We start from the raw sequence: 14485 nt of genomic DNA, 5'->3' as shown, positions 1-14485 counted from the left end.
CGCCGCCAGCGCTCCCGGGCTCCGCTCTTCGCCGGGCCCGCGCCGCCGAGCATGAGCGCGGAGCAGAACCCGGCCAGCAGGCCCACGCCTGTGCAGGACGTGCAGGGCGACGGGCGCTGGATGTCCCTGGTGAGTGGCCCCGGGCGGTCCTCGGGGCAGGGACGTGGAGGGGGGGGTGCTCCCGGAGAGCCCTGCTTCGTGGCATCGCCCTCACCCAGGTGGGCAGGCAGGTTGGGGGTGTCCAGCCTGAGGAAGCAGGGCGGCGCGGGGCCTGGGGCGTGCCCGCCATTGGCCCGGTCTTGCTTTCCCTGCAGCACCACCGGTTCGTGGCAGACAGCAAGGACAAGGAACCCGAGGTCGTCTTCATCGGGGACTCCTTGGTCCAGCTAATGCACCAGTGTGAGGTGAGGAGCCGCCCTGTCATCCCTCCTCATCCGGGCACGTAACCTCACTGCCACTCTGGGCCCAGAACCCAAGCCAGGCGAGATAAGGGGGTACAGAAATGCCCGTGGTGGAAGGTCTGTGTGCCCCGACTCTGCCCCGTTGGGTTTGTCTGTCTCTGAGGCTTTCCTTCTAGATTGCCTAAGGTGAGGCTTTTACTGTGTTCAAATAGAGCACAGCCCTGTTGGGTTTACGCAGAGTGGTAATAAAAGCTTTATGGGAAGTGAAGGTCGATGGTAATGGTGTGGCCCAAAGACTGTCGGTCATGAAACTCTCCCGAGAGAGGGTTAGCCACAGTGGCTGTTCTCACAGGACAGGGTTTTCACAGGCCGACTCTGACTTCCGTGGGATTTTGGTTAGAGTGAGACAGTAATGGGTTTCCTGAAGTGACTCCCTGCTAGGCTTTGTTCTCGGGGAGAGTTGACCAGACTCCACCCATAAAGTAAGGCTCGTCCACGGTGGACGGAGGGTGGCCGGGGCCTGCATCGTTCCTTGCCCACAGATCTGGCGGGAGCTCTTCTCTCCTCTGCACGCACTTAACTTCGGCATCGGTGGAGACAGCACCCAGCACGTGCTCTGGCGGCTTGAGAACGGGGAGCTGGAGCACATCCGGCCCAAGGTGAGCAGGCGCGGGGGGTGGGCCGGCGCTCCTCGCCGGCGTGCTCACCCGTGCTCGGTGTCCCTCTTTCCGCAGATTGTGGTGGTCTGGGTGGGCACCAACAACCACAGCCACACAGCGGAGCAGGTGACGGGAGGCATCCAAGCCATCGTGCAGCTGGTGAACAAGCTGCAGCCCCAGGCACGGGTGGTTGTGCTGGTGAGAGCCTGGAAGGGCGGGAAAGGAAACGTGGCAGCCAGTCATAGTGGCAGACGCCTGTAATCCCGGCACTTCCCGCTTCCCGAGCTGAGGCAGGAGGATCATCAGTACTGAGGTTGTTCTGGGCCACAGAGCAAGGCACTTTGAAAGAGCCAAGCAGTGGTGGCCGACACCTCTGATCCTGGCACTCTCCAGAAACAAAACAAACGGAAGTGTGGTTAGAGTGTAGGACCCTCAAGAAGTAGCTAGCATTGGCACAGTTCTGGACAGCGTGGCACAGTGGCTTTCCAGAAAGCATCTGGTAGATGGTTTCCACACTTTTTGTTTGTTTGTTTGTTTGTCTGTTTCCCCAGTCAGTGTCTCTGTGTGGCCCTGTCTGTCCTGGAACTCTGTAGACCAGGCTGGCCTAGGAATCAGCAGAGGTCTGCCTCCCTGGCAGCTGGGGCTACAGTCCTGTGCACCACCACCGCCCAGCTGATTTCTACACTCTGAGAGTGAACATGAGTGGCCGTGGTGGCACAGGGCTTTAATCCCAGCACTCCAGGGGCAGAAGCAGGCACGTCTGAGTTAGAGGCCAGCCAGAGCTACATAGAGACCCTGTCTCCAGACAAAGAGCAGCTGTGCTTGAAGACGTGCTTGTGGACCAGTTACCCTGGTGCTGGGTATTTTGAGTGTTGAAGCTCTCAGAGTATCCAGGCATTCCTGGAGTAAGTTAGGCCTTATCGCTTCTAGCCAAGACATTTCCATCCCTGAAAGAGACCTCTGACCCACTGGCAAAATGGTGTTTCTGAGTGATCTTGCACAGGCTGCTGACTGGAAGGTTCTTGGCAGTGGCAGCTCTTCTGCCCTCCCTGTTTTCCCATCCCTCAACTGTCGGCGCTGCGGCTTTCCTGCTAGGGGTGGGCAGATCGGCTCAGGTGCCGATCTGACAATTTACTATTGGTGTGCCTCCTTAGGGCCTGCTTCCGAGGGGCCAGCACCCCAACCCGCTGCGGGAGAAAAACCGACAGGTAAACGAGCTGGTCCGGGCGGCCTTGTCTGGCCACCCCCGAGCCCACTTCTTAGACGCAGACCCTGGCTTTGTGCACTCTGACGGCACCATAAGCCACCACGACATGTACGACTACCTCCACCTGAGCCGGCTGGGCTACACCCCCGTCTGCCGGGCCCTGCACTCCCTGCTCCTGCGGCTCCTGGCTCAGGGCCAGGGCGCCCCTCTGCCGGAGACCACGCCCTGAGCACCCTCGTTCTCCCGACATTAAAGTCTTCTTCTGCCTCCTGTTCCGTGCTTATGGCTAGGCTTGTCCCCGTGCAGCAGTCTCTGTTCGTACCTGAGGCAGACGTTCCGGTTCTCGTGGCCGGCTGTGTTTCAGTAGTGTGTGGTTTGGGCAAATTCTGGGTGAAACCAGAATTGCCATCATTATCCTGTTAGGGTCGAGGTCAGTCAGTCAGCAATCGCTGGAACACCTCCAAATCCCCCAGCGAGCTGTCCTCTCAGGGAGTTGACCCAGCTGATTCAAGCTGACTCCCTGAGGCTCTGGCCCAAGCTTAGATGCTACTTCAGACCTTACACCTTCCTGGACTTTGCACAGGTTAACTGCTTTCCCTTGGCAGCGGTGCCACCTAGACGACCGTGCGGAGGTCAGCAGAGGTCAGTCATTGTGGACAGCCCGTAGCCCTTGGACTGGCCTCATTTGAGAGCAACGCTCTCCACCGATAGCGGTGAAGTTGCCGCCTGTCGCAGGGACAGATGGGTACCACAGCTCCCAGACCGTCAAGGCTGCTTCACTCACAGGGCAGGGCGGTCAGCCCGCAGCCCTGTGGCCCTGCCAAGGGGGAGGCGGAGCACCGCTGGGCCGCCCCATGCTCACCGGGAGAGGCGTGACAGTAATGGGGGGGGGGCGAGGGAGCGAGTCAGCCCACAGATGTGTTAAACAGCTTTAATCTCGGTCATTGCGGCTTCTCGGCACAGTAAGAAATATTGCACATGATCAACATGTTCTGGGAATGGGGACAACATAGGGAAATCACCTTCTTAGAAAGTACAACCCAAGTTGGGAGGGCAGAGGGTGGGAGGGCGCCCCACCCCAAACTAACCTGAGTCCAGCCCCTCTGGGGAAAAAGTGGGGTGTGTCAACTCCCCACCGCTCCACAGGCATCTCCCTGTGGCCAAGGCTCACACTCCCCTCCAGCCTGCAGCCCTCACAGGAGCCACTCTGTGTAAAGTACAAGTGAAAAGCTCTGAAGGCCTCACGCCTCAGTCACGTGCAGGAGCGCAGTGGAGGGTGTCTGCCCCCCGCGGCCCCCCCACAGGGCGGGAATATATACAAGGGGACAGGCCGCCTTCCGTGCCCAGCTGGGAAGGAGAGGTGGCTTCCTGGGGAGGAGGTCACTGTCCACATCCTGAGGGGGTGCTGTGGATCTTCTCCAGGGCCCCTCACCTGCCCGTGGCAGCTGTGGAGGGGCCAGAGGGCGGAGGTGAGGCCTGGGGGGGCCCCTCCCAGCCAGGCTGCCCGGGCTCTGGGGGTGGAGGCAGTGGCGGAGCAGCTTGGGCAGTGCCAGAGTCCGAGCCTGGAGAGGTGGGGTCGGGACCCCCAGCGGGGCTGGGCGTGGGGACGGGAGTAGCAGCCATGCCAGCCGGGGGCGGTCCGGGGAGGGGGGCCTCAGCCCCAGGGGGCTGCTCGGCGGGAGTGGCTGCCTGCATGATCTTCTGGCGGACCTCCCGGATCTTCAGCTGCAGACACACCTTGGACGGGAAGATGTCTGCGTAGCGGGCCTGGAAGGCTGCTGTGGCCTGGGCTGGGGACAGAAGGGCGGTGAGGTGTGTGGCTGGTCCCAGTCCCCACGTGGGCGCTCCCTGAGTGCGAGCCACGCTCACCTGAGGGGAAGAAGCCGTGGTCCTGGAAGAGCTGCATGACCAGGGCCCGGCGCTGGTCCAGCGTGCGCCGCAGCGACGAGTAGGGCACTTTGTCGTACTCCAGCTCCCCCAGCACGTCCTCTGCGTCGGTACCTGCCCCGGCACAGGTGGCTCAGTGAGGCCTCGGTGCCCCCGCCCCGCCAGCCCCCTCCAGGGGGTCAGCCCCAGCCTCCCCGCTGCCCCCACGAGCGGCACTCGTGGAAACCCGGTCTCCTGAACGCCGGCACCTGTGCGGTCAAAGGTGAAGATGTCCCCCTCGCACTTGGCACTCTTGGGGGTGTTGGGCTCCGAGCTGCAGCTCGAACGTCTCCTCATCTTGCGCTTGGGTGAGGTGGGGTCCTCGGGCGCCGAGTCCAGGTCTAGCCAAACAAGCAGACTTGGTCTCTGGCACACGCGGCCCCTGGCCCGGCCCCGCCCCGCCCGGCCCGGCCCACTGGGGGCCAGCGCTGCCTACCTGTGGAGTTCTTCCTCTTCTTGCGGTAGGAGCCCAGGATGGCCCGGGGCGAGGTGGCCAGGGACTGCAGCGTGGGGGAAGGCAGCACCTCTTCTGGGCGAAACTCGGGCAGCTCAGCAAAGCGCTCTTCAAAGTCCACTTCCGACAGGACCCTGCTGGGGGGCCAGCAGGGTCACCTCTCCGCCCTGCCTGCTGCCGCCCTCTCCCACCGCCTCGGGGCGCTCCGGCCGGGCCCGCCCTGCTCACTTGTCCACTGAGTCAAAGGTCTTCTTCAGGGGCGGGGGCCGCACCTTCATCTTCTTGCCACAATTAGCGGCTTCCTTGCGCTCAGGTGTGTCCCCGGCCACCCTCCCACTACTGCCCTCACTGCCGCTGCTGCTTCCACCAGGGCCTGTGGCCGGGGCCGGGCTTGGGGGGGTGGGGGGCTCCCCACGGCTCTCCAGGCCCAACCCAGGGACTCGCCAGTCTGAAGAGGAGCCTGGGAACTTGCTGGCCTGGGGTGGGGACGGAAAGAACACTGAGATGAAGTCATGGGGCCCCTGCCCGTAATCTCAGACCTGGCACTGCCACGAGGGCTGCCTGAGCCACGGAGACCTGGGCTGGGAAGGAAGTGGGGCAGGGGAGACCATGAGATGAGGAGAAATCAAAGACAAGACAAACCCTTGGCCTCTGAAGGCCAGGGTACACAGAACACAGACCCCAAACAAGATGAGCTGGACACGGCAGACGGGCAGGAGACATCACACGGGCAAGAACGGAGACCAACCGCCAGGGGAGCCCACAGCCAGCCAGACACTCACGGTCTCGGGGCCTTTGCCGCCAGGTCGCTCCTCAGCAGGCAGGGGAGGAGGGGGGCTGCTCCGGGCAGTTGGAGGCCAGGTCTCGGGGGGAGGTGGCGGGGCCGGGGGGGGGGGGCTGCCCCTCAAGCTCTGATTCTAGGGCAGCTGGCTCTCGGGCTGTGCCAGAGTCCAGAGACTGTCGGGATGGAGGTCCGGGCCGACCAGTGGAGCCCGATTCAAAAGACCCCACAGGGATGCTGGCTATGGCTGCCTTCACTTTCTGGGGGGCCTTTGGGCTGGGCCGCTGGGCCTTGGGCGCCACTAAGCTGTAGGTCATGGAGCCTGCTGGCAAGGGAAGAGAACGTCTGCTGAGCCAGGCCTCCCAGAAGCCCTGCATTCCCCAGCTTGCAGAACGCCCGGCCCTGCTGCCCCACACCTACCTGCAGCAGTAGGGAAAGGGCTAGTTGGGGCTGGAGTGGCAGTGGCAGAGGCCGGGGGGCCCTTGGGCAGAATGGTGGCGGCGGGTGGGGTGGTGCCGGTGGCCACAGTATAGACCAGACTTGGCGGAGCCTGGGAAGGGGGGCCCAGAGGTGCTGAGGTGGGCGCAGGGCTGCCAGGGTAGAACGCTGTCATGACAGGGCCTCCAGGGGCGGCGCAGGCAGGAGGCAGCTGGGGGCTGGGCACAGGTGACACGCCCACCTGGCCAGGAGCCAGCAACGGGGCTTGGCCTGCGGGGAGGAAGACGGTGGGGGAAGCAGGTTAGGGTCTGCGCTGTCTCAACCCCGCCTAGGTCGCCGGCCGCCCCTCACCTGAGAGCAGGGGCTGCACGAAGGCGGGGCCGCTGGGCCCCAGGGACGTGAAGCCCAGAGCCACAGAGCTGGTGGGCCCGTAGGAGGTCACTGTTCCAGCCTGGCTGCACGCAGGACTGGTGCCCAAGGGCAGGGTGTGCCCACCCGCTGACTGCACATAGGTGATTCTGCCACAGGAGAGGAGAGGAGAGGAGAGGCCAGGAGTCAGTGAGACAGCTGGCCCTACCCCACCCCGGTCTAGAGGGAAGAAAGGGGCCTCACCGCACTCACCTTGTGGAAGAGGGCAGCAGGACCTTCTGAGGCTGCGACGTGGGTCCCGACATCGTGGCTGGGCTCAGGGGTGGCACCAGGCCACCAGGTGTGCTCACAGGCACAGGAGTCAGCTGGATGATCTGTGGGCGCAAGCATCCACAGGCTAGGGTGAGCCCCGACCCAGCAGACAGGGAGGGCTGAGGCCTGGAGCGCAGGAGACCTCAGAGGCCGAGACATGCCCAGGTGGGGAGGACAGCCAGGGGAGGACCTGGACTACGAAGAGGGACAGATGCCAACGCCGACCGAAGCGGGCTGCGCACGCCTTAGGGAAAAAGGCGAGCCTGCTTGCTCTTCGGAGTTGTAACTAAAATGCTGTTTCCTTTTTCACCTCTCGCTCACGATCCTAACCCAGCTCTTCAGCAACTCCGCGCTTCCTCACTGCCTTCTATTCAGCCTGCACACGTGTGCGTGTCTCTGTATGTGCGCCGTACATGTGCATGTGTGGACTGTGCACAGGCGGTGCCCAAAGAGGCCAGAAGAGGGCATCTGGGCCCGCTGCTGGAGCTCCAGATGGCTGTGCAGCTCCAGGTGGTGACGCGGTGCCGGGAACCGGGGTCCTTTGCAAGAACCCCCAAGCCCTCTCCACAGTTCCCCCCATCCCCCCATCCCCCCTCCCCGAGGCAGGGTTTTCTACGGTGGACCAGGAACTCATCAGACTGAAAGCCTTCAACCCGGACAGAGGTCCATTTGCCGTCCGTCTCCTGAGTGCTAGAAAAGGGTGAGCCACCATACCCAGCCGCACGCTTGTTTCTCTTTCCAGAGCAGCCTCTTCCACGCCTCCACTGCTAACCCTCACTCAAAAAGGCTTGCTTTTTCTCTCTTTCTCATCCCCCTCCTTCCCAGCAACTGCCAGGATTTACAACTTTCCTGCTTGCTGTTTTTCTTTTAAACTCTAGCAAGAAACCAAGACCAGGACCCAGAGAGAGATGGGGGCCGGGGGCAGGAAAGGCAGCCAGCGACAGGTGGACTACGAGGATGACGCCCAACAGTGAAGAGCCACCACCTGAGGGCCTTACCTTGCTAGGTTGCTGGGCACCATTTTGGACAGGTACTGAGAAAGGCGAGCTGACCAGGGGCAGCGGCTGGCCAGCCCCTCCCCCTCTGACTGACACGCTAGGGGCAGCCAGGGGGACTAGCACCTTCCCAGGCAGCAGCTGGGCGGAGCCACCTGAAGGTGTGGCCTGGACAGGGGAAACTGACTGGGCTGGAAGAGGCAAGAGAGGAGCAATTACAAGACAGCCAGCCAGGCTTGCGCCCCACATCCCTACAAAGCGGCGCTCCAGCCTCACCTTTAGCGGGTGGGGCCGAGGGGACGGACTGCAGGATAGGGATGCCAGCAGTGGGCGCCGTGGCAGCCAGGACCTTGCCGTTGGTCGAGGTGCCCGGGGGGAGGGTGAAACGGAGGCTGGTGGTGGGCGGGGGGCCGCTGGGAGCTGCTGCCTTGGCCCCAGGGGCCTGTGCTGGGGCAGGTGCCACCTGCAGCTGCTGGGGCAGGGTGGGCAGGATGTACTGCACCTGGGTGATACCCCCGGCCTTGCCTAGGGCACCTGGCTGCAGGATGCCCAGGGGTACGGGTCCATTGGGGCCACTCCCAGCACTGGCTCCTGAGCCTGCAGGGGCCGCACTGCCTGGGGCTCCCTGGGCAATGAACTGGACAGCAGGTGACGCGGGAGCCCCGTAGCCTGGGGTGCCCACCAGCAGGTTGGTGACGGTAGCGGGTGCCTTCCCCACAGCGCTCAACAGGGGTCCAGCTACCAAGTGCGGAGCTGGCGAGGTGGCTGCTGCTGACCTCTTATCCGGATACACTAAACTGACACCCAGAGGGGAGCCCCCAGGCACCCGGGACCCAGTGCCCACTTCAGTCCTGGCACCTACTGAGTCACTGGAAGATGCCTCAGCCCGGCCGGAGGCAGGAAAGGGCTTAGAAGCAATGGGCACGGGAGTGCTGCTGACAGGCCGTACCACGTTGGTGACCATGGTGGCAGCGGGGCGGGACAGAGGGGCTGCTGGAGCCCCGTAGGCCAGTGGCGGGGCGGGGGCGGAGGGCACCCTGCCCTCCCGCTCCTCCTTGCTGGGAGGCAGGACCAGCGTCTGCAGAGTGCTCCCCGCCCCACCGGGAGGCGCTGCAATGACGGAGGGGCCTGGCACCTCCAGGCTCCCGACGCTTTCCGGCCTCCTGCGCCGGAAGGCGGCAGGGTCCGTGGGGAGGAACCGAGCGGCCTTGGAGGGTGTGGCTGGGGCCCCGCCTCCAGGAGGTGGGGGCCGTAGTGGGACCGCGGTGCAGCCCTGACCAGAGTCCTGGGTCTTAAAGGTCCCAGAGCCCAGTGAAAAAGAGGTGGAGGTGGAGACGGAGGCTGAGGTGGAGGCCGGTGAGGAGGAGGATGGGGTGGGGCCATAGCCTTTGCTGAAGGCGGCGGGAGGATCCAAGGGCCCCGGAGGCTCAGGGTCCAGGGTGGGACGGCAATGGGTAAAGGAGGATCGGATGACGGGCGAGAACACCTTCCGGCCGAAGCCCTGGGTGAAGGAAAGAGACCCGGGTCAGGGAGTGCAGGCAGCTGGACGGCCATCCCAGGAACCCCCGCCTCTGGGGACGCTGCCGGCTGAAGGTCAGCTCATCTCGGAGGTGAGCCCACACTGCCAGGAGCCCAGGAGCCCAGGAGCCCGCCTTCTCCAGAGCCAGCTCTCCCGCATCAACGGTCCGACAGCACTGTCTCTTGGCAGTGGCAGGCCGCAGCACGGCGACCCTCACCTTGCTGCCCTCCGGGTCCTCCCCAGAGCTGTCTCCACTCTCACTGTCAGTCACCCGTTCCTTGCACTTCAGATCAATGTCAGTGGTGCCAAAGCTGTCATCCGCTGAGGGAGCAGAGGGAACAGTGGGGAAGGGACTGAGCACAGAGCTACCCAGGAGGAAGCAGTCTAGAACAGAAGCTGTGCCCTGGCTTCCGCTCTGAGCCAAGCAGACAGGCGAACGGACGGTGACCATGGTGCCAACAAGGAGGAGGAGAGCGGCCCTGGCGGCCAGTCCTAGGCCCAGGGCTCCGTGCACCTGACCAATGCAGGACCCGAAACGTGCGCCTGGAAGAGCACCCAGTGCTCTGCTGGGGACGCCCACGTCCCCAGGTTCCCTGCGCTGCGCGCTGAAGTGTGACTGACGGTACACAGTCACAAAACACGAGGAGGAAAACGAGCTGAAGGATCCCAGGGCCCTGGATCCCGGCCCCCTGCCCCCATCCCCCTGCCCCCATTCCCCATCCCCGAGCCCTTGCCCACAGGGCCCGCTCACCAATGACGTCATCGTCGCCCTCTTCCTCGCAGATGACCATGCGCTCCTCATCGCTGGTCATGTCCTCACTGGCTGCGCGCTGGGAGCGGGAGGCTCGGGAGGCCAACAGAGGGGGCCGCCCACCAGTGGCCAAGGTGCCCCCTTCACCAGGGGCTGCAAAAGGTCCCGGCGCGCCATACTGGGGGGAAGGCTTTGGGCCGGAGTATGACGTGGGGCCAGAAACCATCTGCGGGACAGGGAGGCGGCAGGGCGGGCTTAGGGGTGAGCCGCCTCACGCAGCCCTCCCCAGCCACCTCCCCGGGACCTGCGCCTCAAACCTGGGTCAGCTCTTGCAGTGCCTGGCTGTCCGCCTCCCCTCCGTCAAGACCGTGCACCCCGCTGTGGGAGAAGGCTCTGGGTCGGGCTGAGCCCGGACCCCCAACCGTGTGCAGCCGCTCTGCCCCACACGGGCCGCTCCCTGGAGCCTTGGTGTCCGAGCTCAGGAGCGTCTGGGCGGTGACCGACAGGAGCTCGGAAGACACTGAAAAGCAGACGGTGCGCAAGCTTAACAGTCAGAACGCCCGACCCGCCCCGGAGCCGGCCCGACCTTCCCCGCAGGCGGGCTGGGTCCCGAGCCACTCGGCAGAGAAAGAAAGGCACCAGTCTCCGGCCCGACACGTCCTCCCGGAAAGCTCCGGTCCTGCGGGCCTGCAGCCAGCAAGCCGCTCCCAGGAAGCAGACATCTAAGTGTGCAAGCCGCGACACTGGCCCACGAGGTCTTGGCTGGCTAGTTACCACTGGCCTGTCTGAGCCTAGTGTAGGCGAGAGAAGCAGTAAGGGGCCCCCAACTCTCAGAGAACGCCATCCCCACAGCCACCAATCACGCTGCACCTCCAAGGCACCCCAGAACTCCTGGAGACGGCAGGTCCAGGGCCTAACGGGCGGCAGCGGCTCCAACTGCGGTCTTGGGGAACAACAGAGCCAGGGCTTGAATCTTGACTCTGTGCTAGGCCCATGACTTTAAAATCAGGTAACTGGGGCCTTTCTGAGACTATCTCCTCATCTGGAAAAGGGGTCTGGCCTCTGAGCATGTAGAAAATGCTCAATAAACGGCAGTAGGCAATGATTAGCGTTCGGGCCTCTTATCTGCAGCTCCCTGGCTCAGTCACATCCATCAATCAACTGCCAGTTCCTTTGTGGAGGAGTCTCACAGGCAACAGAGAAGAGAAGTTGCTCAGGCAGGGGTTGGGCAAGCAGGGGAGGCTGGCGGCCCTGGGGGGGGCGGGGGAGAGCCAAGGGCTGACTAACCCCCAGGGGCGGCAGCAGTCCCCGTCTCCGACATGCTCCGTTCCCGCGGCTCCTTGTGCCCTCCGGCCAGCCCCAGGCTCGCGGGCTTGGCCTCTGAGCTGGACTTCTTTCGGTCCTTGTTGCACCACTTCCAATCTGGGTGGGCCTTGAAGTGGGCCTCTTTCACCTGGCAGGAGAGGGCAGGGCGAGCCTTCACTCCCCGCCCCGGCAGAGCGCACTGGGAAGAGCCGAGGGGCGGAAGAATTACCTGGAAGGCCAGGTCGTGGTACTTCTGCTTCTCCTTGGGCCCCAGGGCATACCACCACTCCCCCAGGATCTTGCTGACGGTGCGGTTGTCCTGATTGGGGTGCCGCTGGTGGACCAAGGCCCGGTGCCGCTTGCTGAAGATCATGAAGGCGTTCATGGGCCGACGGATGTGGTCCTTCTCCCGCTGCAGTTAACACAGCCCAGAGCGGGACAGTCAGGACTGCACTGAGGCTCAGGCTGGGGAGGCCGCGGCGGGGGAGAGGGAGAGCTCCGGGATAAAGGAAGCACCTTGTTGGGACTTCGTCCATCCTTCTCAGACGACGAGTCGCGCTCCTTGGGCAGGGCACTCAGCGACTGGGTGCGGCGCTTTCCGGGGGGCAGAGGCAGCTGAATCTCGGGAGACATGATGGAGAGGAAGCTGTGGGGAGCATCAGGGACAGTGACGATCTCGGCTGGTTCTCCACCCCGCTCCACCCCCCCCCCCCCCCCCCCCCCCGTCCCCCACCCCCGCCCCATGGCAGGCCCTGGAAGACTCACGCATCGTCATGATCGCTCTCCGTCTCGCTGTCCAGCCGGGGCTCTCCGGGAGGGCCAGGAGCCTCCTCCTCAGTGGCGGGAGGGAGACTTTTACCAGGGTCCACAACACCCGAAGGGAGTGGAGGGCCAGGCCCTGGGCTCTCAGGGCAGGCGGCTCCAGGGGGCCGCCCAGGGTCAGCACCCCCCGTCCCTCCTGGTGGCTGCTCATGAGCAACAGCAGCCGATTCAGCAGGTTCTAGGAGCAGAGCGGTCTATGAGAGGGCTTCCGGGCTCCCGGGCCCCATCCCCGGACAACCTCACGGCCCCTTCCCCTTACCTTTGCTCTGGTTGGCGGACACAGGGTGGCTGGCAGGTTGCTGGGCTTCACTAGGCTGCACAGAGGGGTCTGGCTGGCTGGGTGCCAGGAAGGGGACCAAGGAATGCCAGGGGAACACGGCCACAGAACGAGGTTCCACATTTGTCCACACTGTGGGAAGGAGCCGTGTGAGCTGGGCACCAGGCGAGCCTGACCCTGACCTACCAAGTCAAACTCATGCCCAACCTGTGTGAAGCAGCCCCACCCAGCCTTCACACCCACTTTCCCAACCCCTGGACCTCTCCAGCAGACAGTGAGAAATCACTAAGGCAAAAGAAAGGGAAAAAACAAAAACAAAACTCCTAAAAAAAATAATAATAAAAATAAATCTTTTCTTTACATTAATAAAAAAAAAAAAAAAAAAAAAAAAAGAAAAGGAAAGAGAAGAGAAGCAGGAAAGAGAAACAGTGCTCATGTCCCAGCGCCCTCCCAGCCTCCATCAGCCCTGCCGCCAGGGGCCAAGCCGGAGGAGCTGGCTCCTGCCACAAACCAGGTCACTCTCACTGCCCTTCCCCACTCTGATGCCCTGAGACCTCCGCAAGGCGGGACACGCCTCCCAACAAACGCGTCATCACACCCTCGCGTCCTAGTCCCCCTTTTCCACCCTGAGGTTAATGTCCTTTACTTCCCCTCCCTGTCTCTACTCATCGCCAGGGCCTGGCATCTCCAACAGCCCCCGAGTGAGGAACCACCTCCTTGTCCCCGACGCCCCCAGCGTCCCCAGAGAGCCAGACCTGCCCCTTCCTGGGTGGGGTCCAGGTGGCTCCCTCTTTTGTCTCCTAAACACACTCCCAACACCCACCAAGGTGTTCCCTCCCCGCAAACCAAGGGGCTCATCGCATGTCCACTGTACATTCTCCTCGACCAGAAAGATGGGAGGGTGTGGTGAACTCTTCAGAAGAAAAGACAGGGACAATGGGACAGGAGAGATCGGCCATGAGCCTGCCCAGGGACAGCTGAGCGCCAGGTGCTTCCCTGAGGAGCCGGACAGGAGGGTAGCTGCTTCACCAGTGGGCTTCTGGAAGGGCCAACGCTCGGGCCCAGCCCCACACGAGCGCCGGGTGGAAAGCGGGTGGGAAATCGGGCAATCTGCAGCTGGGACCACGCCTGCTACAACTGAGGAGCAAACCAGGCTATCGGCGAGCTTCCCCACATTGCCAGGCCACAGGCTCCAGGGGAAGTGGAACCAGCAGAGCAGAGGCCCCTGCTCAGGGGGGAGAGGAAAGCAGGGAACCGCCCTATCTCTGATATCCATCACTCCCTGCCTCCCCCTGCTCCAGAGCAACCTGACCTGACGTGACCTCACCCCAACATCTTCACAAATCTAGTCCAGGAGAGCACTATACGAAGAACTGGCCTCAAGCCCTGACTCTGAGGGCCTGACAAAGGAAAAGAGCCTAGAGGAAAGAGGGAAACAAAACTGGAAGGCACTCAAGATTCCTAACAGCCCCGGCCCCCGCCCCAGGGCCCCCCAAGTCAGCTAGAGGCTCCAACCCCAAGATGGCCTGCGAAGGTCCTCAGCACGGGGAGCGGGGTGGAGAGGCCAGCAGACAATGGGGCAGTCCCCTGGATCTAGCCTCGTTCTAGTGTATCACCCCAGGTGTCCCTCCTTCCCCGGTCCTCCCCTCCCACAATCACACCCGAAATACTGCTGCCCTGACCTGATCTGACCAGCGGTGCTTCCCACAAAACCTGGCCTCGGACCACCAGCGTAAGCACCTCCCTGTCCCCGTTCCACAGCGTCCACCCGCCGGTGCCGGTACACCCCTATTCGAACCCACACTCCAAGCCTGCGACTCTGGAGCCCCTGCCACCAATCACAAGGGCTCCGCTCCACCCCGTCACTCCAGCACCACACCTGTCCCCGCGTCCGCCCCGCTCCTCACGCCCCCGGCCAGGCTGCGCTCCACCTGCCGCGACTACCCGCTCGGCCGCTCACTCTGCAAACTTTCTCGGCCTCCCCTCGCGCGCCCTCGCCGCGCAGGTGCCGCGCCCCGCCACCGACATCCGCACCCCGACCCCTCGACCCGGCAGCCCCGGCGCCCGATGCTACTGACCGAACATGCCGAGGCCACGAGAGGCCGCGCCAGACGCGGGGATCAGGGGCCTGTGGGCCGAGTACATGGTCCGGGGCGGCGGGAGCCCGACCGGGGATCGCACCTCCTCGGCGGCCGACACCGCCGCGCCCGCAGCCCGCCGCTCGGCCGTCGCCGCTCCGGCCCGGGGTGAGCCCGAGGCCGTCGCCGCA

The 14485-nt window shown here is 63.8% G+C and overlaps 2 protein-coding genes across 3 annotated transcripts in view; one reads left to right on the top strand and one right to left on the bottom strand.

Moving 5' to 3' along the window:
• Positions 1-2539, top strand: Pafah1b3 (platelet activating factor acetylhydrolase 1b catalytic subunit 3). Of its 2 annotated transcripts, none has more exons than XM_055620689.1 (5): positions 1-129; positions 315-404; positions 944-1060; positions 1136-1240; positions 2215-2539. In XM_055620689.1, the coding sequence occupies exons 1-5, from the start codon at positions 52-54 to the stop codon at positions 2494-2496; spliced, it is 672 nt and encodes a 223-aa protein (XP_055476664.1). In that variant the 5' UTR covers positions 1-51; the 3' UTR covers positions 2497-2539. The 2 variants fall into 2 exon arrangements, with proteins under 2 accessions (XP_055476664.1, XP_055476663.1); XM_055620688.1 differs by having other exon boundaries at positions 1136-1258.
• Positions 2540-3184: 645 nt separating this feature from the next.
• Positions 3185-14485, bottom strand: part of Cic (capicua transcriptional repressor) — a 26280-nt gene continuing 14979 nt past the window's right edge. Inside the window, 20 exon segments of the mRNA XM_055620687.1 lie at positions 3185-4057; positions 4137-4268; positions 4403-4534; positions 4630-4784; positions 4876-5123; positions 5430-5543; positions 5545-5753; positions 5849-6136; positions 6218-6384; positions 6488-6609; positions 7546-7733; positions 7819-9043; positions 9279-9382; positions 9813-10038; positions 10130-10332; positions 11100-11265; positions 11347-11529; positions 11634-11763; positions 11883-12117; positions 12199-12348. Of these exon segments, the coding sequence (XP_055476662.1) occupies positions 3696-4057; positions 4137-4268; positions 4403-4534; positions 4630-4784; positions 4876-5123; positions 5430-5543; positions 5545-5753; positions 5849-6136; positions 6218-6384; positions 6488-6609; positions 7546-7733; positions 7819-9043; positions 9279-9382; positions 9813-10038; positions 10130-10332; positions 11100-11265; positions 11347-11529; positions 11634-11763; positions 11883-12117; positions 12199-12348 (4739 nt within the window). The 3' untranslated portion in view covers positions 3185-3695.

This window comes from Psammomys obesus, unplaced genomic scaffold (assembly GCF_907164565.1).
Source record: "Psammomys obesus unplaced genomic scaffold, mPsaObe1.curated_primary_1811, whole genome shotgun sequence".
Classification (NCBI taxonomy): Eukaryota; Metazoa; Chordata; class Mammalia; order Rodentia; family Muridae; genus Psammomys; species Psammomys obesus.
Note: the sequence above shows the minus strand (reverse complement) of the source record. Positions and strands in the feature narration are given on the sequence as shown.

Bases quoted from the DNA above. Each gene is read 5' to 3' on its own strand.
- Pafah1b3 (XM_055620688.1), top strand. From the start codon at position 52: ATGAGCGCGGAGCAGAACCCGGCCAGCAGGCCCACGCCTGTGCAGGAC. The intron at 1,061-1,135 runs GTGAGCAGGCGC...CTCTTTCCGCAG, and splicing joins TGGAGCACATCCGGCCCAAG to ATTGTGGTGGTCTGGGTGGG. The intron at 1,259-2,214 runs GTGAGAGCCTGG...GTGCCTCCTTAG, and splicing joins AGGCACGGGTGGTTGTGCTG to GGCCTGCTTCCGAGGGGCCA.